The 22,376-nt window shown below is 41.5% G+C and overlaps 2 protein-coding genes across 4 annotated transcripts; both read right to left on the reverse strand.

Annotated features, from left to right (window-relative positions):
* Nucleotides 1-7,920: 7,920 nt before the first annotated feature.
* LOC138622788 (putative adenosylhomocysteinase 3) lies at nucleotides 7,921-16,641 on the reverse strand. 3 transcript variants are annotated; one of them, XM_069701837.1, is made up of 16 exons: nucleotides 16,345-16,641; nucleotides 13,098-13,209; nucleotides 12,544-12,681; nucleotides 12,299-12,399; nucleotides 12,002-12,104; nucleotides 11,814-11,908; nucleotides 10,989-11,095; nucleotides 10,660-10,776; nucleotides 10,513-10,576; nucleotides 10,346-10,434; nucleotides 10,149-10,219; nucleotides 9,888-9,982; nucleotides 9,705-9,803; nucleotides 8,395-8,463; nucleotides 8,153-8,231; nucleotides 7,921-8,045 (listed from the first exon to the last, which is right to left on the reverse strand). In XM_069701837.1, the coding sequence occupies exons 1-16, from the start codon at nucleotides 16,639-16,641 to the stop codon at nucleotides 7,921-7,923; spliced, it is 1,761 nt and encodes a 586-aa protein (XP_069557938.1). The 3 variants fall into 3 exon arrangements, with proteins under 3 accessions (XP_069557938.1, XP_069557941.1, XP_069557940.1); XM_069701840.1 differs by lacking the exon at nucleotides 16,345-16,641 and adding an exon at nucleotides 15,029-15,049; XM_069701839.1 differs by lacking the exon at nucleotides 16,345-16,641 and adding an exon at nucleotides 14,975-15,049.
* A 1,797-nt stretch (nucleotides 16,642-18,438) lies between these two features.
* Nucleotides 18,439-20,873, reverse strand: LOC138622789 (muscarinic acetylcholine receptor M2-like). The gene is made up of 3 exons (XM_069701841.1): nucleotides 20,667-20,873; nucleotides 19,605-20,456; nucleotides 18,439-19,496 (listed from the first exon to the last, which is right to left on the reverse strand). The coding sequence occupies exons 1-3, from the start codon at nucleotides 20,835-20,837 to the stop codon at nucleotides 19,173-19,175; spliced, it is 1,347 nt and encodes a 448-aa protein (XP_069557942.1). The 5' UTR covers nucleotides 20,838-20,873; the 3' UTR covers nucleotides 18,439-19,172.
* Between the last annotated feature and the right edge of the window lie 1,503 nt (nucleotides 20,874-22,376).

Consider the following 22,376-nt stretch of genomic DNA (forward strand, 5'->3'; position numbering starts at 1 on the left):
CAGCAGGTAAATGAGCCCCGTAGAAACCTTTGGGTGCTGGTATATAACAAGGAGCAGAGGAGGCCTGCGCTCGGAGAAACTTTCAGACCCTTGGAGGGATGAGAGAGCAGATGAGCTTCAGGCTTGGCTGCAGCAGGGTGCCACACCCGGTGGATGCTGGTAAGTCCCATAGTTTTATTATATAGTGAGTAGCAAATGATTAGTAAAATTTGACTTGAAATTGAGCATAGTAAATTAAAACTAAGACTTAGAACTTGTGTTTTCGTCTTACATGATCTTTATGACATGAAGTAGCCTTCGCCAGCTTTTATTGCTCGTGTGCCCCGATGATTCATTTTTAAATAGCCACATCAACAATTTGTGTTTGGAGTATGCCAAGCTAACTAACTAATTTGATGGACAATATTAAATGACCAATCTCGTGTCCCTCATCATCGCCACTGCAGTGCGCGTTCAGTGCGTAAAAAGCGCAGGACGAAATGTACTATAGGCCTGTGTATGGAAGCGGCAGAAGGAGAGGGAGGAGGGCGGCGTGGATTACTATACTGCCAGTGGGTTAAGATGCTTACCAACTAATTACCTGTCCACTAGAAAATCCCCTGCTCTACAGCCCAAACAAGCAGGGAGCCACAAGAGACGGAGACATGGAGATATGGAGAGTAAACTAAAGTGTGGACCAGCGGACTGCTACATAAAAAGTAATCTCTCCTTTACAACATGAAGGCGAGCTGACTTTAATGTATTTAAAGACTGTTTGTGACGATATTCTACTGCTGGATGCTTTAGAAGGTTTAGGTCAGTGAAGACGCTTTTATCTCTCTCTAAATTGAGAGTGGTTGTGCCCATTGAGGACATTGGATCATCTTTACAAGGTAAGAAGCCCAATAATGCTTCTGAAAACACGTGGCAAAATCCAGTCTAACTAGATTAATACAGAGGGAATAACAGGGCTACTTATTATTAAAATGGCTGTAAATTAAGAAATGGTTGTGATCTCCAGTCGCTGGTGTGAATATAAAACTTTATCTTTGAAAATGATGAGTTTATGTTTTATCTTTCTGTAAAGAGCATCAGGTTACTGCAGAATTCAAGATGTAAAGATCTGAAAACTGGTGACTATGACATGCGGTTGATTGAACCTTCACTGCCTCCATGAATTATGTTAATTAAAGGGCCTGATTATATATTATTATCTGGAAAATGTCATCACAGACAATTATCACTCTGTAGTAAGAGCAACCAAGATATCAGGAGCGACTGAAAACGTCCAAATAACCAACAACTTCAGGAAATTTTGATTGATGCTTTCTCACTCTGTTTCTGTCTCTCTCTCCCACAAGCTTTTTACTCTATTGATCTCTCCCGGAAACGGGAAGATGAGCCCTGCTTTGGGACCCATTTGGAGCATCTCAAAAATCACTTAGCTCATCATTCCCTACAGCCAGAATCAATCTGAGCAGCAGCTCCGCTCCTTCACCGTGCTCAGGATGGCTCTCATGGAGGCCAGGAATGTGGCAAAATACTAAAACAAGTAACAATCCAGTGGTAGACTTTAGACGTCAAGAATATCTGCAAGCTGATTCCTTTGACGATTTAAAGAAAGTGGGTAAATTGAGATAAATAGAGCTACAAGGCATTTCCGGTCAGCAGCAGATGGCATAGCTGGATTTACTCCCCATCCTGTGAGGTAGACAAAACAGAGATGAAGGAAGGACACCATTGATTCTGATACCGTCTGATCATTTCCACTCTGCACAGGACTCCAAACACAAGACTCTCCAAACTTAAAAGAGGTCAGCACAGTTTTTACATACATCCAGGTTTTGATCCAGCTCTGTTGAAGTAATGCTGAACTACACTTACATCTCCTCCTGTTCTGTGTATGGCACTGGTAGAATTCACTGTCACAGCACACTATCAGTGAATTACCATAGGGCCATAAACAGAGTAGAGACAGAACCACACTGCCTGCGTCCGGTTCATGATTCTGATTCAGATTTAAGTGTAAAACCCGCCGATGGATCTGCCCTCAAAACCGAGCGCTGTGTGTTAAACATCTTCTTTGCCCATTTTGGCACTAGCACATTTTTGCTTTGTCTCTTGTTGTTTGAGCAATCATGTGTAGTGCCAATATGGGACAAGAGAGAAACTCAGCTGTGTGTTTTCACGTTTAAAGGAATCCCAATCAGCCATTTCTACATATTCTTGTGTATTATTTTTGTGTAAGAGAGAAACAAACATAGAGGTGAGGGAGGAACGAGGAGGATGGACTATGGATCTCATCGATTGCGCCGTCGCCTCTCAGATGTCACGAGTTGCCATGGAGGTTCGTGCTCTGAGACGCCACTCCATGTAACTTGAACTTCGGTTGTCACACAGATCTGGTGGCGGTGACCGGTGCACCGACTCTCCCACAGTGTTTGGCAATGGTAGAACTCACTCTGGTGGGTTGGAAGGATCCGGTGGTTCTAGACTTGCCAACAACTGACCGAGAGCTTTTACCCGTCTACCCTCCACCAGCCCACGACCCATCGCAGGAAGAGGACGATTTTATGTTTAGAGACATGAAAATCTTCCTTCTAGTCTACAGGACTGGGTTAGGTGTTATGAAGGTTTGTGAGAGTGTGGGCACAGATATTGGTTGTGTGAGTGACTGCAGGCGGAGCAGTGAAGGGTTAACATTGATCATCCGCCCCTGGGCGTTCTTGCAGTCGCAGAACACCTTAGTGATCTGCAAGAACACAGAAGGTTCTTCAAGAAGAAGCCAAAAACAGAAATGTACCGCAAGTCCAGTGAGTGTGCTGGTCGGGAAAACGTGCTCTTTGCCCCGCCTCAGATGTTTGATGCCCCTCAGGGTCGTCTCAGCCACAGTTAGCTGATCATGACATCAAACTCTTGTGTCATCTGAGACCTCAAACACTAAAGGTATGAACCAAGAGGAGACTTTGATTATTAGGCCATAGCACATGAATCCACACACGGGCCATTAAGCTCTGAGTTGACTATCATCTGCCCGGATCAATAAATCAATGGTGGTTGGCTGTGAAAGGAGCAGCTGAAGGCCTGTAACTGTAAATCCTCGGTCTTGGTGTTAGCAGCAGCAGCAGCAGCTACAGGAGCTCATCTTATGGTGCAACCTGATCTTACTCAGTCACGAAAGCTCTGAAGTGCTGCAGAGGTTCATTGGAAAAGATGTTAGTGTTGCGTACACACTATTAAAACCCACAGACACTTTGGCAAATGCATCATGATAAACTCCTGTTTGAAATACAGTAGCATTTGCCGAAGTAGCTGCTATTGAGAACACTAAGGTGAATTCATCACTTGTTTCTGGGAGTTTAAGGTTCTTTTAAAGACATGAGGTGAAGTTTATAAACTACAGGTACACACAAATCACACATGGTAAGTTTTTAAAGTCAATTCTGATTAAATGTTTTAGGCTTGAAAATAGTTTTAAAAAAAGGTTTCTCCAAAAGGATTATATTCCTGACATTGTGAGGAAGGTTTTGAAACTAAATTTGGGGAATTATTAATGGATATAATATATTCTGACAGCTAAATTCATATGGGTAATTCAGGAAAACAACATTTTGTCTGTCATTAGTGATAGAAGTGGAAAATTACACATTACATTGAGGATGTAATGTATTTTAAAGATGTAAAACGTTCCTGAGTTACAATAAAATATATGTAAAATGATGCACTAAAACATTTAGAATAAGTCTTTGCATCTTGGATTGAAATACTTACTTTATTAATGTATTATTTATATTACTTAATGTATTTGTCATTTAAATGTAATGGTGTTTAAAAAACGAATTAACTAATTATTATTAGGGGCTAGGAAGTCTGAAGTGTTTACAAGAAGGAGGCACAATTTAGATCAATTTAGAGAAAAGTGAAGAATCTGACTACATAACGTAGAGTACATTTTGGCTGAAGGTCTCAAAAAATTGCAGCACATTACTGTATCTGTGTATCTTTAGAGCAGTCAGAGCAATCAGGGGCTGATATACGTCTATCATGTTTCAGTGCAAATGCTGTGAGAGTCCATTATGGCCAACTGCAGAGGATGTGAGCTTAAGTGGTGCCAGTAGAGAGAGGAAGGAGGGAGGTCGACACGCTGACAGCTGGTACGAGTGATTAGACCATGTAGTGAAGGCATCAAAGCTCTTTAGGGAGAATCCCTAACTGGGAGGAGCCAAGGACACACACACACACACACACATACGCACACACACACACACACACCCCAAATCCTGATACACTTCCCGGTTGCTAAAACTGCCTACAAACTCATCTTACAGGTCCAACAGAATATAGGCTGCACAGGCCATCTGTCTTCTTCTGATGCATCACCTACCCATGGATTATCAGCAGCTCTGCCTGAGGACACACACACACACACACACACACACACACACACACACACACACACACACACACACACACACACACACACACACACACACACACACACACACACACACACACACACACACACACACACACACACACACACACACACACACACACACACACACACTCTAACCCCCCTCTGACTATGAGATACTAATACAGGAGAATGAGTGGTGTAATTAGATTAGATTGGGTGCGGAAACTGATGGATCTCCTCATTAATCTCATCCACTAATGGCTGTTTAATTGCTATTGTCTCAACTGCTCTTTTGTACTGTATATCACTGTGTTACTTGTCTGTTGTTACATTAAAGGTACTTTACACCAATCTCAACACGTGACTATCAGTTCATTCAGCATTCAGGAGATTACCTCAGAATATAGACGACAGGTGAAATGCTTCAGAGTAATAAAGAAAAGGCCAAAGTCTGGAGCAAACACTGAAGACTTGTTGGTTTATAATTTGTCATGAATACCAGAAAATGAAAGGAGGAACAGATGAGCCTGGTTTCAGTGACAGGTGCACTTGTGTGTGAATGTTTCTCTCCCACAGCATTAGTGACTCACCTTTAGTCTGCTGCCCTGAAGAAACACAGTGTACAGTTCAGCTGTGCCCTGGTATATACACAAGCACCCCCCCCCCCACGCACGCGCGCACACACACACACACACACACACACACACACACACACACACACACACACACACACACACACACACACACACACACACACACACACACACACACACACACACACACACACACACACACACACAAAGACTCTGGATTACAGTAATCCAGGGACCTGGGGGTATTTTTAGGACTCCATGACCAGGGGCAGACAATTGAGGAAAACAGATCTTGAATGTCATATAACCAGCTGGATTTTCCTGGAACAGAGTTAATTACTTAGCGTCTAGAAGGAACCCAAACTAATGCTGACACCTAATTAATTCTGCATGTAAAGCAGAATTAGTATCAGAGAATCTTTATGGATCAAAAACAAAACTCTGAATTCATATCAAGGAATCCGATTTTAATTTATTCATTCAGGATTTCTAACTCTAAAGCAAATTAATAACTTAATTAAATTTAATATTTTACGTGGAGGCTATTCGGTAAAACTATGACACCAATCACTAAATTCAAAATGTGACATTATGATACAAATGAAATTTAAATTCATCAAATTATTTTTTTATATGTAAAACATTGGATAGAGACGTATGTGGCAGATAGAGGGCACAACATATGACAAAAGGACTCTGAAAAGCTGTTAGATATAGTTTATATATGTGAGGTATGTTTTTTAAAAAGGAATTCTGTTGTCTGCAGCGGGATCATTTCACACATAACAAAGTAATGATCGTCTTCTCTGTTACAAGTTTAAACTCTCTATATTACTATAAATGCAACACAGCCTAATGAAGGTTGTATGCTTATCTATAATTTCAAGAACACTCAGATATTAAACTGGTTAATTGTTAAGTACATGTTAAAATATCCTATATATATGAACTGAGATAAACAGTCACAGAAGGACAGAACACACTCAATGACCAGTATAGACCAGGGTTGCATTTCTTCAATATCAAAGAAAAGTATCGTGTTTGTATATTTTTTTCTGATATTTCCATTTTACATCAGAATAATAATGAATAAAATTTTTAGAATACTATAAACATCTTTTAAATGTTGCATAAGAATATGAATTTAACACTAATTTGGATGTGTTCTGTGGTTATTGTGCAGTTTATGATACATCTGAAATGATACAGTTCAAAGACTTGGAGGCTGAAATATAATCGTTTAATTTGTATTCATTCAATAACAGTTTGCCTCTATTACAGAGTTTAAAACAAATGGTTCATTTTTGCAGGTGTGTAAGTTTACAGCTGGAATCTTTGAACACCGTTTAAGTCAGGACAGACGTCATCATAGATGAAATAATGTTACAGAATGCACACAAACACTCTGCAGAATTGTATCTAAGAGAGGACATCTGAGGCAACTCAACCTCCTCACCCTGCAGATTAGGTGAAGTGCGTACACACAGATGGGTTTCCATCCCTTCAGAGGACATTACATTGACTAACATTAATTTCCTGGAGACCTATAAAGACCATGGTCTCTATTTGCCCAAATTAAACTCTTACCCTAAACTTAGTCCAAGTCTTCACCTAAAAATTCAATGATTTATGTTAAGGGAAGCTTCATATCTCCAAAAGGGAGGCGGGTTCCCACGTTAAGAGTTTGCAAACAGGGTCAGGTCCCCACAAAGTGAGTAATACAAGTACACTCACGATTATTCAAAACTTACTTGTGTTAGATAGTGTTAGTAGGACTGAAGCACTGCAGCCTTTAATGGTGCGGAAAATAAGCAATTACAATCACTGCTTTACAAGACAACAGCACTCTTATGCTCCCTAGTGGTTAAATGTAATTGTAAGATGATGCAGTCTTTGCAGAGATTGTGACTTGGCTGCTTCCAACCAGCAGGTCTTGGTCAGATTTGCCATACATCACTGTTTGTTGATAACAATGTGGACTTTATATGGATAAACCTGTGTATAAAGGGTGGTGTATATACTGCAGGTAAGTTCAATAAATGAAGGTTAAACACTGTTCTTACTGTTGTAATTTTTTTCTACAGATCTGACAGAAATATGGGAGAATCTTTAAAAGAAAAACAGATTTTTTTTGTTTGTTAAAACATGTCTGGGTTAACTTCAGTTATCATTTAGAGCATTAAGTAAATGAGTAAATTGGCATTACTATTATTATTATTATTATTATTATTATTATTATCACATAATATCATCAGATATCAAACAGCAACAACATCGTCTCAACAGGTTATCAGCTTTGTGTCTGCGATTTATACATCATATATAAATGCGTTGAGTGTACAAGTTTCTGATAACCTAAATGTCACAGCTGAGCTTAATATAAGTTTAAGTTCATGTTAAATATTAGGCTTAAATCAGTATTATAGGATTCACTAAAGTATTTGACATGCACAAACGCATTTCTCCCTCCTCACTGATAATCAGTAAATACTCATCACTCTTGATCACTTGAGATTTCAATTTATAGCCTGCATATGGTCAGTTAAATATATATATATATATATATATATATAATAACAACAATGCTAATGTAATATATACAACAGCATTGTTGTTATTATTTGAAGTAGAAGAGTAACTGTGTTTCTCTTAATTTTAACCCTTTCAGATTCAGTTCAGAAATCACTGATTATATTCTGGACACTGAACATTTAAAATCTTGAACAGTGTAACACAAAATGAGACACAATTTCACATAAAACATAAAACTTAGAGGAGCTTCAGACTGTAGAGGGCATCAGTGCTCCGTCTGCAGGACTGTGGGAGGGTTTTCAAACCTTAATACCTGTTCAACGATGATTTCTGTTAGATACATCCAAATCTGTGTTTGTATGTGTGTGTGTGTGTTTGAGAGTAAAAAAAAAATTATCTTTACTTGTAGTAGTTGGGTTTAAAGGGCCCGTTCTTGCTGATGCCAAGGTACTTGGCCTGATCTTCAGTCAGGTCTGTGAGGTGAGCGTCAAACGTCGGCAGGTGAAGGTTGGCCACATATTCATCTGAGAATATAAACGTACAGGGTTTATCTTTTTTTGAATTAACTTTATCTTTAAGGACTAAGATAAATCTTAAATAAAGTTGTAAATGTTTTAAGCTGAGGACTTGCCCATCTTCTTCGGCAGCAGGTAGACGTCCTGTTTGTATCGTCCCTCTGGAGCGTTGTACAGCTCTATGAGAGCCAAGGCCTGAAACAAAGCTGTGAAAATTAACACAAATACAAGGGAACAAAACCAGCCTGATGACTGACAGACACACTGACTCTTTATCTGTAGTACATTTACGAAAGAATAACAAATTGATGTGCACAGCATTTTGTAAATAAGATGAAAATGTGTTTTCATACGGTACCTGAGCTGTGGCGGTGATGGAGAGGATGAATGAGGGCACAGTGGAGCAGCTCAGATTTAGCAATCGGCCCTGAGAGAAAAGTCAATTCTAAATAAAAACTAGAAATACCGCCATGTGGTTGTACGCCTCTAACAACGAGTCAAGTTGCAGTTTACATTCATGTCTGTCCAGACTCAAATAATAGATGAATGAAGACTTTGAAGAAGTTTAGCCAATAAAACTGATTCTAATAGAACAAAAAGTTTCAGCCATGACAGCAGACAATCCTTTGAATAAAGATGTTGCTGAAAATTTCAAAACGTGGATGCTTCACGCACATCTTCAACCCGACAGCACAGAAGCTTGATACAGTCACAACAGCTTCAAGGTGGACACTAGAGATTAGTGTCACTTTATCTTATGATCATAAACTGTCATCACTTTGTCATTTTATCCTTTGAGACATTTGTGTGAAAGTTTGTCATAATTATCTTATGAATTCTCGGGTTTTGGCCACTAACGTGTTTTTGTGAAGTCACAGTGACTTTTAACTACGATAATCTGATCAATGCTTTCTTGAGTTCAGCACTGTATTGAGATTGTCCTCTCTTCCACTGTTGGACAAGTGAACGTTGGTGCCACAGAGGATTGAAGAAATTTTCTCAAGAAATTGTGATCCCGTTGGCTTTTGACACATAATTACATAATGATAGAAAATATATATATTCGAACAGCCACTCATAACACCTTTGCACAGTATACAGTAGTTGAGTGTTTGCCATCGTCTCTCCTGGTGCACACCTAAATTCTCATATAAATCCGTTCCTGATCGTTGGCTGATGGCACAAACTAAAAATCTAATAAACAAATACAAGCTCTGCTTAAGAAAATGGATCATTTTTCCAGCATTATATTTAGTTCAGAGAATCCAAAAGTTTTGTTGATGTTAAACTTCAGCATATAGGTCTACTCTGTTCCAGTTTTGTCTGTGCTGATTTCTGATTGAAATTCTGAATCAGGTCCTACTGACTGCTGTAGAGGAGATCTGCCAACATTGACCAGTCAGCATCCATAGTAAACTGTTGAAGTTTATGACCACACCTCAAACACTGCCTCTCCTGTTATACGTCTGTAATCGCCTCCTGCCCTGCGCACCTGTTGTTTCTCCCTGGTGGAGGCCGAGCATGAAAGCATTGTAGAAACATCCCAAAGCCTTCCTCACATTACAGACAGACACTACTCACACATTTCCACTTCAATAAATGTTCCATTACCATCTCATTTGATGGTTTGGTCCCCGCTAGTCATAACAATAATAAGAGTATCTTCACCTTAGCCAGCATGGTGATTCTCTTGCCATTAGGCCAGATGACGTGGTCCACCTGAGGCCTCACACGCTCCCACTTCAGCTCGGCAGTCTGTAGGCTGGCCTGAGAAACAGGAGGCTATATTTTAAAAACCCAAGCATACATACACGCAAAAACATGCAACACACACAAAGTTCATGTCTTTACCAAATCTATCTCAGTGTTGGAGTGTCCCATGTTGCAGACAATGCAGCCATTCTTCATCATGTCCAGATGCTCTCTCCCCACCACATTTTTATTGCCTGCAGGAAAACAGAGTTCAATAAAACCAGTTGTGTCACAACAGTTAAAAAAATGTAGAGGTCTGTTGTTGTATATGTTTTTATTGTTTCTATTTACTTATTTTTCTTTTGTAAAGCCCTTTGTGACTTTTCTGAGTGAAAAGTGCCATATCAAATTCTTCCTTACCTGTGCAGGTGATGACCATATCCACCTGTCTGACCATCTCAGTCAGTTTAATCACTCTGAAGCCGTCCATGCTGAGAGGAGGAGGGGAAGAGAGAACAGGTTTAAAGCAGTATTTCATGATGTTTTATCACAATGTGGCTTTGGGAGGAGGGAACACACTTCACATCTGTGCTGATAAAAGCTTCCTCTATTCATACCAGGCCTGAAGGGCACAAATGGGATCCACTTCTGTGACGTACACGACAGCAGCCAGCGCTCTAAGGGCAGCGCAGCAACCTTTGCCAACCTAGAAGGAGAAAGAAAAGAGGTTGGAGAGCAGCTTAAATGTACGAGTTGTGTTATAAGACACATGAGTTATACTGACCTCACCATATCCGCACACCACCACCTGTTTTCCTCCAAACATGACGTCAGTGGTTCTCTTCAACCTGGAAGAGGAGTCAGGTCGCAAAGTCAGGTCGCTGCTGTACTTCTGTTCTTACCTGTTTACTGTCACATCATGGTCCATTACCCGTCCAGTATGGACTCCTTGCAGCAGTAAAGGTTGTCAAATTTCTGCTTGGTCACAGAGTCGTTAATGTTCATCGCAGGAACACACAGCTTTCCTGCCTTTGACAGCTGGTACAACCTGAAACACAGGTGCAGACACACACACACACACACACACACACACACACACACACACACACACACACACACACACACACACACACACACACACACACACACACACACACACACACACACACACACACACACACACACACACACACACACGTGAGCTGGAGAACAACTTTATCAAATTGAAGAAACCGCATTCAAGCTTTGTGTGAAACAAACCGATAGATGCCTGTAATGCTTTCCTCCACAATGCCTTTGACCTTCTTGATCACGCTCGGATATTTATTATAGACCCAGTAGGTCAGGTCGCCTCCGTCATCCAGAAGCTGACAAGAGCAGAAAAACAAGCTAAAGTCTCCATCAGTTAAATAAAGGCAGTGTTCACACACACTCACGCACACAAGCATGCACACACACACACACACACACGCACGCACGCACGCACGCACGCACGCACGCACGCACGCACGCACACACACACACACACACACACACACACACACACACACACACATTTTGGAGATAATGGTTGTTTAAAGCCACAACAAAATGTACTTAATATTTGGGTTTTGATGCTCACTCACACTACCAAAAAGTCACAGTTTAAAACATGAACAATATCTGTTTTGAAATGTGGAAAAGAATAAGCGCTCGATGACCACCTGTGTTGCTAAATTACTACTCCAATATTACAAACTTTTTTTTTGTATGGAAATAACGTCACATTTTTCATTTGATTCTCAAGGAGGAGATGATGTGGGCATGATAAAACTATTATTAAAACAAATACAATTTGTGGAAATAAAAAACATCTATCAGAAAATATATTTGATAAAAGAAATGTAAAAGTTTCCTTGAGCTGTGAAGCACCACCAGTCAAAAACCATATGGTAAGTTAAACCTGCCGAGCTGAACTTTTGTCCGTTTTGCCTGTGGACACATGCAGCTCTAGTCTCCTCCATCACTACAGTTGCAGCCATAAAACAGTCCCCACAAAATGATCCATTTCACTATCATAAGAAGCCAGGGGTTTGATCAGCGTACCATGTTGGGCTGCCAAGATGCAGCACTGACGCATCGGTCAATACACCACCAGAAGTCGTCCTCCGATTCTCCTCTCCAAGCGAACACCGAGATGCCTGAGAGAGAATGAGGCACACAGAGCATGTGATGGTCAAATAAGAAAGTGGGGAAGAACAAAACCTAAAGAGTCAGCTGCTGCACAGACGCACCTCCTTCAGCCAGAGCTGCAGCCACCGCATTCTGCGTGGAGAAGATGTTACAGGCTGCCCAGCGACACTGAGCCCCCAACGCAGCTAGGGTCTCAATCAACACCTGCAAGAGAACATAAACACACACAGGCAATTTTCACACACTGAATAGGTTTATTTTTCATTGGTCTAATGCAGATATATATGATGATAATGCACAGCATATATTCAGTGCAAAACGTTCACATTGTTATTGAAGGAAACAAGCCAAACCAGATCTCCCAATCTGTGAATATCTGTGTGTGTGCTTGAACTGACCGCTGTCTGTGCAATGATGTGTGTGCAGCCCACCACTCTGGCTCCAGCCAGAGGTTTCTCCCCACCTGCTCTCATCCTCAGGATCATCAGAGCTGGCATTTCTAAATATCACAGACAAGGACCGAAAACACACAAACAAGACATATTTTATATTTATGGTATTTATCCCTTCTTTTTGTATGTTACTTTTCTTCTATAGACTCTTGTTAGATGGCTACCAATCAAACTGTTTGCCTTTGCCGCACCTTGCTGAGCAATTTCAATTTGTCTGCGTCCGAAGTCAGCCCGTTTGATGTTTTTGATGCAGAAGTCAGACAGGCCTTTGGTGGTCTTCTGAAGCTTGTCTTTGGGAGAAGACTCATTCTCAGAGCTGTCGCTGCACACTGCAACACCGAAGTTAGACACTGGTTTAGATGTAATGGAGGAACACAGAGACACTTGATCTGTTGGAAAGCTTAAAATGTATGATCTGATTCAGGTTTTCCGGCCTCAGTTGTTGTTTCTGATACAGTTTTAGAAATCAGACTTCAGCTAGGTGAGTCTTTTCTCTGAGCCTTTGAAGTCTATATGAACTCTGGCAGTGATTGACATGTTTGAGAAAGGCTCAGAGAGCTGATTAAGACCAAATTAAAGGTCTAATTCTTCAGGGAACATTTGCTATTAATTAAGGTTTAGCTAAAGGAGAGAGCAGCTAATCCTCGGGGCTGATGGTTCGTGTTGCTGGGATCAAAAATCAGAGTTTTTATATCAAAGACATGTGACTGGATTTAACAGCACGTGTGTTTTAATGTTTCCATACCTGAACTGTAGCTATCTGTAGATGACTGTGAGATGGACCGAGACAAAGAGCGATGACCAGTCTTGGTGGGACGTTTGTTGAATTCTTGCTTCTGCTCAGTGAACTGTCTTGGCTGAAAAAATAGAGACATTGACAGATAAAATAAACCAAAAGAAAGCTACCGAATACATCAGTTGTTACCTCTCCACGGGTCGAGAAGCAGAAAGACCTGACGTAGTCTTAACCTATCCCTGTCTTCTCCTCTCCGCTCTCATCCCTGTATCTGTTGCTGTCTCACCACCCAGTGAGGTGGTTTGATTGCCGGGCTGCTGCCACAACGATCCCACTTGGCCGTGTCCGTTGCCTGGCTGCTCATTCTTCTGACTCTGACCTAAAGGCTTACAGAGGGTTCACTGCCTCCAGCTACAATCTCCAGCTTTTATTGTGAGAGATTTTTCTGCTTTTGTTCTTGTACTTGCCCACATGTGCAGACGCATTCACCCACCCACCATCACAGACACACCCACATGATGACCTCACCTCCACAAACTCAACATGTGGAGTCACAGTTTGAGAGCATCATTGCAGAGGAAGAGTTGTCAGTTCTACACTCAGCGCTGCATATGTACCTACAGTATGCTGCTTACATATTACACTGTATATGATAAAGCTTGTCGTTAGGGCTGACTCAGATGTGTCTAAACCATCCCTCAGTTATACTGCAATAGGCTTTTACTGGACCTCCCATGATGGACCTCTCCTACCCTTCACTCTCTTTTTTTATCTTTTCATGTGCAACCATTAATCTCATTAACTTTGTGTCTCGTTTGTGCTTGTCCCTTCTCTGTCTGTACCTTTCTGAAAAGTATCTTTAGTTCTGGAGCTGCATGCTTCTGATCTTTGGTGACTGATCCCATCAATCTGCACAGTGTTTATTGTTTGCTGTCTCCCTATATTGCTGTTTTCTCTCTCTGTCAACCAACCGGTCGAGGCAGACGGCCCCCCACCTCTGAATCTGGCTCTGTCATAGGTTTCCTTCCTTTTAAAAGAGAGAGCTGCTGAATTGTTGGGTTCTTCTCCATAATGTTGTAAAGTCCTGGTGTAAGGACCTTCAGTCCCCTGAGGTGACTTATGTTGTAATTTGGCACCAGATATATAAAATTCAGTTGAAATTAACACTGCTTTGTTTGACAAAGGTTACAAGTAACTTTCTATTTGTGTGTAAAATCTAAATAAATCATCCCTGCTGAACTGGTAAAATATCTATACAATAGTTCCTGAATTAAAGATAAATTAATAAAAACAAGTCACACCTTGAGCTTACAGCTGCATTTTGAAGCACTAGTGCCTGAAATGTAACGTTCAAAGATGTACTGCTGAGATATTTGTTCTGAGTAATGATCACTTGAATACAATCTGGCACACACTCAAGCAGACACTTAATCTTTAACACAAAAAGACATTAAGCAGTGAGTTGAAAGTTAACTTCATGATCTCTAACAAAGACCACAAAATAGGTTTGAATTCAAGAAAGCTACTGTGAATACATAATAATGAAAGCTCATAATTATGTTAATCAAAGAGACTGTGAGTCTTAATGTGTACAAATGTGTCCTGGGAAACCCTTTGCGCACTGACTTGCTATAAGTGTCCAAATTCATTCCTTTTGTACAACTCCTTATCTGTCCTTGGAAACAAAGAAGACCAAGAAAATCCACAAGTGTAAACTGTTCTGTTTTTTACTCAAACACTTCCATTTTTTAGCAACTTCTTGTTCATTTGTTTCTATTTCACATGAAGTCCAGACTCACTCCTGGAGAGAGAAGACAAGAAACTCAACAACTTTTCCAACAAAGGAAGTAACATTAGTTCCAAGTGGGAATAAACAGCAGCGATACCTTGATACAGATGGACTGCACTGCCTCCTGGTCCTTGGCTTTCGATTCGTTCACTAGACTGTACACTTTCTTCATGCTGGCAGAGGGCTCCCACACTGATACTCAACAACCCTGTAGAGCTGCAAACTGATGCTGTTAAACCGATTACAGTTCACAGAGTCATAGTGGCACTTCACGCCACGCCCTCCTCCAGCAGGTGACAGGAGAAAGTGGAAATAAACAATGGAGTCTTTGTGAGATTTACAGCTGGGAATTCTGGGACAATATGGAAAGAAGACACCTTGAAGCTGAAGAGAGAGTTTTAATGAAAGAAAAGTAACACGCAGGGTTATTTAAGTCCACAGATTAATGTGATTTTGTACAGCAAAGTGCACTGCTCTCAGGCTATGAGTTAAATACACAGCAGAGAGATGTACATGCATGTGCACGCAGTCATGACAGAACGTGTTAGTGCGACAGAAAGAAGAGCGATAGAGGAACCAGCCAAGTGAAAAAACACAAGTCTTCGTTGCATTCAGGGACAAGAGAGCAGCTTTGGAAATCAGATAATAAAGGTTTAATTTATTGGGTTTCTTCTCCAGTAAATGACTAAAGCAGCTCAGCGGTGTTACTGAAAGTCTGAGTCAGACTGGACTTGAGAAAGAGATTTATAAGAGAGAGTTTGTGTTATGGGGACATTTTCACCAAGTAGTGTTGCTTTCAAAAATAAAAGATGCCCTCAGGATGAATTTAATTTTTTTTGGCCCATGCCTCCTCTATTTTCACCATTTTAAAATCGAAATATCTCTTACAAATCTGACTCTATTCATTTATACCGACTCTCCTGTAACATTGTCAAACACTGCTGTGAAAAAGACCTGTTATTCTTATTTGTCAAAACGGGATTCCTACGTTTCCCACAATGCAATGCGACCACCAGAAATTCACTGGGGTACTTATTCTAGTAGCAGCTAATGCTAGCTTCCAGCTGGAGTCAGGAGGAGAGTCTGCTGAGGTCAGGTAACTTCTTTCAAACTCACAGGTTTGTATCTTTTTCAAACTTTCCTCTCAGGAATGACTCAAATGATGCTGCAAGCAGGTGACATGACTTGAGTATATTTACTTTTCACTCAAAAGGCTTCAGTACAACTTTTGAGTCGTACTTTCCAACGCCTGCATGTGTAAAGTCTGCCCCGTCTTTGCAAAGAGACAAAGCGAGTGCATTACGTGTGTGCCGTTCAAACAACTCAAATCATTTACAGCCTGATTAGATGCAGGTTCACGCTTCCTGTGGAGTGTGCTTACAGGTAGCTACTGTCTGAAATGTCTTAATCCGTGCCGGCCTGATAAATTTAGTCAAAGTCAAAAAGTGCAGCAGTGTCTTTGCTCACCATGTCAGTCTTCAGAGCCTCAGCGATCAGCTCTCCTGTCCCAGCCTCAGATGTCTCTGCCCCGTCCCTGCCCGGACCCTGAGGTGTCCACCGGCTCTCTGCCGCCTTCAGCATCTGCAGCAGGTTTGGGCTGCCTTTTACTGGCTGATCTTTGGTGCTGGCCTCTGGGGCAGCACAAACATCCTCCCCTGCCTCTCCACTTATCTCAGCTCTGTCCTCCTGGTGTGGTTCAGGATACTCATCAGGTAGAGCCAGGATCTCCCAGGAGGCTCCTGTGTGCTGCTTTTCCTCAGCCATGACTCCTCTGGCAGCCAGTAATGAAGTGAATTAGATTCCTGCTCAGGTGTGTGTCAACCATCCACTGCCCGCATACATCTGATATTTCCTCCTGCAAATTGTGTGTTTACTCTAAACAGCAATTCAGGGCTTACTTTGACTAAATGCAAAGCAGATAATGAATGCTAGATGCGGTGTGTACATGGTAAACAGGATATGAGCACTGCTTTTTGACACACAGTAAAATGTAACCTGAAAAATGTAGGAATATAACTTTAATTCTATCAAGCCAAGCAGGTACATGTCAATATGAGCCCTCAAACGGAAGAATCCTTCCAATTTAAAGATTTCCAGTGTGTCAAATCACCATAAGAACATAAGTGCAACACCAAAACAAGGTTACAATATAAACAAACAGGCATGGCGACATGTTTACATTAAACCCCACCAGCATCAATAGAGGCTCCATGGTGACCGATCACCATCCTGATCTAATGTCAGGCTGAAATATGAGAGGTCTGGGAGGCACCAGACTGAGTGGCTGAGTTACACACTAATATCTGAGTATGCAGCAATAAATCATTATTTACTCCAAAGTTATGGGCAGAAGCATTGTGATTTCTTAGACAGACTAACACAGTCATTACAAATACATGATGTTGAGGCTTCAAGTTTAATATTATTTTATATACGAGAATCTCAAAACATTCAGGCTTTTCTGCAGTAGTGGGATCGTGACAAAAAGAGGAAACTGTACTGAAAAGGCTAAAACTTTGGATGATACTCACTTGATTTTTTTTACACATTAATTTCATAAACTTTTGCACAAGTTAACTGTAGACTTTGTCCCCCATTGTGCAAGGTATATTATGCAGAGAAATATAAATGACTTCTACGAACAAGAGGAATAATTACAGCAAGAAAAACATGTTTTAAAATCCACCTGACTGTTTGAAGACAGATTTGAAAAACTCTGAGCGTGTTTGTTAAATGTTATAGTTTTGGTTTGATCAGAGTAAAGGTCACCTCACAGAGGAAAAAGTTCTCTTTGACGGTGACTCATAAGATCCTAAATGTTTAACGAATCCATAATGCAACACAGCAGACTGGACAGAGTTAAAGTTTTCAGTTGTAGAACACTCAGCGGGGAGACGTACAGGAGGATCAATAGCATGTTATTTTGATCCACTAGAGGGCGTAACAGTTCTGTAGCTCTTCAGAGGAGCTTTCCCGCAGCTGAGACAGAAAAACCTTCTGTCCTTTCTTTCCAGAGTGTGAAGACTCTGTTTGAAGGTATAAACCTTGAAAAGGGAGGCAGGGAAGACAGGTCGATTATGTGTCCAGTCTCTCTCGGATCATCACTGCTTTTCAGTGCAGGAATTTCAGACTCGGGTGTTGAATTAGGAGGGCTGTAAAAATGTCCGTCTTTGTGGCCAGCAAGGTGTTGTTGTGGTCAGGTCTCAACTTGTCGGCTAACATAGAAGAAAAGGGTGCTGCTGTGATTTTTCATGGTTTTTATATGGTGGCTATTCTTTGTGCAGTGGCTCGTATTCTCTTTCACAACCTAGTTTGCCTTTACATGATCTGTCTTGTAGAAAAGATCAATTCAGTCACTGAGGCTCTCGTCTGGTTGGTTTCGTTTATAATTTTCACTTTTACCATGGATTTCTACTACTCAAGGTCACATGGATTGGGAATCTGTCAATAGAAATCAGGGCAACACATGGCAGACGCAGGTTATTATGACACAGAATAATGACACCAAATTAAATGTTCTGTCACCTTTTTATTTACAGAAAACATGTACAAAGAAGGGAGTTAATGGATGAATATCACATTTGGGCTCATTTTACAACAACACGGGTTACAGACGCCATAAACGTCAGCTGAATACAACTGATTAAATCTAACGAGAGGAAACATGCACACACACAGAGACACAATGCACATCAGTTTACAGCTGCTAATTCTCTTTTCTCTCCTTAATTCCATTTGATGAGGTTTCATTCAGTTTGGCTGTTTTTTCTTTTTTATTATTTTACAGCTCAGTGACGGTCATAATACTTTTATGATACAGTATCCCATCAAGTTCTTCTTGAGCTGGACTTATACCTTTTGGGTTAAAATCACTGTTCTGGTCACAAAACCTTCACATTTACAACAATTTTAAAAACAATGCTGCACACGTTTATGTCGACGGAGCAAAGAGGAAAGCGTCCTACCAAAGTAAAACTCCAAAAGACACTCGGTCAAGTGTTTTTGTCCACATAATGAGACAGCAGTAAAGCTCAATAAATGTCTGGAGGATTACAGTACAATGCAATGTCTTTATTAAAATCATTAAAAGATAAGTTTGTGGTACAAATATAGATTAAAACAGTTTCTATTTTAATGGAAGTTGGAGTAAGTTCTACCATTTGAAAAATAAACAATACGTTCAAAACAAAGAACACTCCTGGTCTATTTTTCATCAATATGTTTCCAATATTTGTCATCTTTCTTCACAACACACATCAGATTATTTCAACTCATAGACACATGTATTTGCGCCCTCATCGCGCCGTACGTATGTTCTTGTACTGGCACAGGAGCAGGTGCTTGAAGGTGTTCTTGAAGGTGGTGTTGCAGAGGGCGTAGCAGGCCGGGTTGATGGTGCTGTTTATGTAGCAGAGCCAGTAGCCAATGGTCCAGAGGGTGTTGGGGATGCAGATGGTGCAGAACGTGTTGATGAGGACCATCACGTTGTACGGCGTCCATGTGACAACAAAAGCAACCAGGATGGCCATGATGGTGCGCGTCACCTTTTTCTCCCTGGAAGAAATGCCCCTCTTCTTCCACTTTGCCACAGCGCTTTCACTCACAGCACGCTTGGTTACCTGAAAAATGAGAGAAAAAGAAGATTTAACGTGTCATTCATTGTTTTGTTTTTCTTGGAAAAATACACTCTGAAACATGCACGTTTTTCATATAGTTGTCAAACTTACCTGAAACATTGACCTTGTGACTAGATTTTGTCTGTCAGTGGCTGAGTTCACCGGTGAGGATGGTTGTGTTTGATTTTTCCCAGCATTTAAGATCTTTTGTAATGAAGCAGCAGCCACAGTGTCCTTAGACGTTGAAGCGCGGACGGTCTTCGACATGGAGACCTTTTGTCCATATTTGCGGGGGCCACTTCCGTTCGGCTGCTGCTGCAACATGTCCTTCTCCTTCCCATCTCCAGCCTCCACCTGAGATCTTTTAGATGCAACGCAGTTGTTCCCGCATGCTTCCTCCTGGCTGTGAGAGAGACCTTCTCCCAGACTGGTGCCCGAAGTCTTCCTGCTGTCCTTCCTCATGCGGCTGCGGCTGGCCTTGGAGATGCGCCAGTAAAGGTGGATCATGATGGCCACGGGAAGGTAAAAAGCCGCTATGGCTGTCCCAAAGGTCACCGCTGGGTTGGAGAAGAATTGGATGTAGCACTCGCCTGGCGGCACGGTTCTCCCGCCCACAATGAACTGCCAGAACAAAATGGCGGGAGCCCACAGTACAAAGGACAAGACCCAGGCTGCTGCGATCATCAGACCGGCCATCTTGGTGCTGCGGCGCACCGGGTAGGTGAGCGGTTTGGTGACGCAGAAGTAACGGTCAAAACTTATGATGAGCAGGTTCATGACTGAGGCGTTGCTGACAACATAATCTACAGCCAACCACAGGTCACACACCACCGCTCCCAAGGGCCAGTAGCCGATCACTATATAGACCGTGTAGAGGTTCATGGAGCAGATGCCAATAATGAGGTCAGCACAGGCCAGGCTGAAGAGGAAGTAGTTGTTGATGGTCTGCAGGTTCCTGTTTACCTTTTAAAGGAACAACACGGAGCAGGTTGTCAGATGCTAATCTTTGTTTTGTGCAATCTGATGTGTGTTTTCTCTTTATTAAATTACCACTCTGCACAGGATTGCACTTGTTGTATTCTCCCTAAGTCTAGGTGTGCTTTTCAAGGTGTCCAGAGATGGATGCCTGAAACACTCATTAATCATGAATGATCGACACAAGGAAATCCAAACCTTTATAGAGAGCATGACGAGGATGTTCCCGATGACAGTGATCAGGCTCAGAGATCCAGCCACCAGGACGATGAGCACTATCTCCACGGTCGTGTACGGGCTCCTTGAAAAGAGGCTGGTGTTACCACCACTGCTGATGTTGGCAGAGTGGGATGAATTCAGGGTCTCCATCCTGCCTGATATCCTTCTCACAGATGCTTCAGGCTTGAGTCATATCCGTGCAATACCTGATAACGACAAGGATTATGAGAGAATCAGTGTCTTTAGGGTTGTTTCTCCTCATTGGCAATAAAACAATCTTTATGTTCACAGGTGCAAAATCCAGCATAACCTTCAGCGTGTCAACAATTGTCAGGTGTTTGAGTGTTGTTAAGCTAACAGCTTGGTCCAGGTGTGAAGAATGGACAGGTGAGCAAATAAAGGCTGCAGCAGCTGTGTTTACGAATACACAGCAGCATCCCACGCACTCCTCTCGGGAATAAAACTGGATGAGGTTAATATAAAGGTTTAAGCAAAATCTGCATTCTGTAAAATAACCTGTTTTAGTATAATTAACATGTAGATGTGTTTGGACGTAAAGAGTGCCAGATGCTTTACTTTTATGCTTGAGCTAAACTTTGCCGAGCAACTCTGTTCTCTCTTCATCTAAGTATTAAGTCACCTAGAAGTCTAAACTGACCAACTCTGACCTGGCAGGATGCGGAGACCATGTAACGAGTTCCCTACACTTCTAGAGTTCATTCAAACTTTCCATTTAACCTTTAAGAGTATTTAATCTGTGCATGTTGTTATCTCGATCCTGCAGGCGTCATTGTCTGCTCCTGGATATGGAATAAATACTGCCTGGTTTGGAAACCGGATTTGTATTTGTTGAAATATCAACAGCATGTGCGAGTGGATATGTGTGCTTGTGTGTTTGCTCTTTGAGACAGATGTCCAAATAAACTGCAGTAGAAGCTGCGGTTGCAGTGTTAAGACAGGACAGATTCTCTGAGGCTAAAGAAGTCTGCCGAGTAATATCTGCAGTGAGAAGAAAAAAAAAAGGGGGGGGGGTTCTTTGGCATTGGAACTGCTTGTTCCATGAGGTATGAAAGGCTGTTTCAGTGTGTGTACTGACACATTTCCTCTGGGGCCACCCACGCTCAAAATCCAGGCTCTCATGGTGCTCTTAGGTGATTGGATAAATGCATCTAATAAACAACCTGTGATTTGCACATGTAGATACCTGTTTTTTTGTGTCTCTAAGGGGTCGTGTACTCAAAATGACCCCAGGCAGTCAAACTGACAACACAATTAAGTATCTCCACGGTGTAAAGTATGATTACAGGTACTATTGTGTTTAAAACCAAGCAACATCAAGAACAGAGTCGCAGCATAACAATGTGATTAACTGATGTATTCTGATCACAAAATCAATATAACACACTTAGATGAGACCACGAGGGTCGTTGCCTACTGCTAAAACCCTGTAAGTGACTCCATTAGGCCACATGATAACATCATACTGTACCTGAGAGATGTTTCCTTCCTGCTCTTACAGCCAGATGAAACTTCATTACAGCATCTCTAACTCTATCACTTACTCATCAAAGACCCATTCTGGGGCTTTTCTGTCACGGATGAAAAAGAGCTGGAGTGTGTGTGGTGTGTGGTAATGGTTTAGTTTAGCTGTGATTCTCGGGACCTAACCTTGACAGCTCTCAACATCGG

This window comes from Brachyistius frenatus, unplaced genomic scaffold (assembly GCF_029030835.1).
Source record: "Brachyistius frenatus isolate BFR_SWC_R1_liver_20210118 unplaced genomic scaffold, ASM2903083v1 Contig_39, whole genome shotgun sequence".
In the NCBI taxonomy this organism is placed as follows: Eukaryota; Metazoa; Chordata; class Actinopteri; family Embiotocidae; genus Brachyistius; species Brachyistius frenatus.

Bases quoted from the DNA above. Each gene is read 5' to 3' on its own strand.
- LOC138622789 (XM_069701841.1), bottom strand. From the start codon at position 20,837: ATGGAGACCCTGAATTCATCCCACTCTGCCAACATCAGCAGTGGTGGT. The intron at 20,457-20,666 runs GTTTGGATTTCC...TTCCTTTAAAAG, and splicing joins TCGTCATGCTCTCTATAAAG to GTAAACAGGAACCTGCAGAC. The intron at 19,497-19,604 runs GTAAGTTTGACA...CTCATTTTTCAG, and splicing joins TCACAAGGTCAATGTTTCAG to GTAACCAAGCGTGCTGTGAG.
- LOC138622788 (XM_069701837.1), bottom strand. From the start codon at position 16,641: ATGGCTGAGGAAAAGCAGCACACAGGAGCCTCCTGGGAGATCCTGGCT. The intron at 12,400-12,543 runs GTGCGGCAAAGG...TGTGATATTTAG, and splicing joins AATTGAAATTGCTCAGCAAG to AAATGCCAGCTCTGATGATC. The intron at 9,804-9,887 runs GTAAAGACATGA...CCTGTTTCTCAG, and splicing joins CCAACACTGAGATAGATTTG to GCCAGCCTACAGACTGCCGA.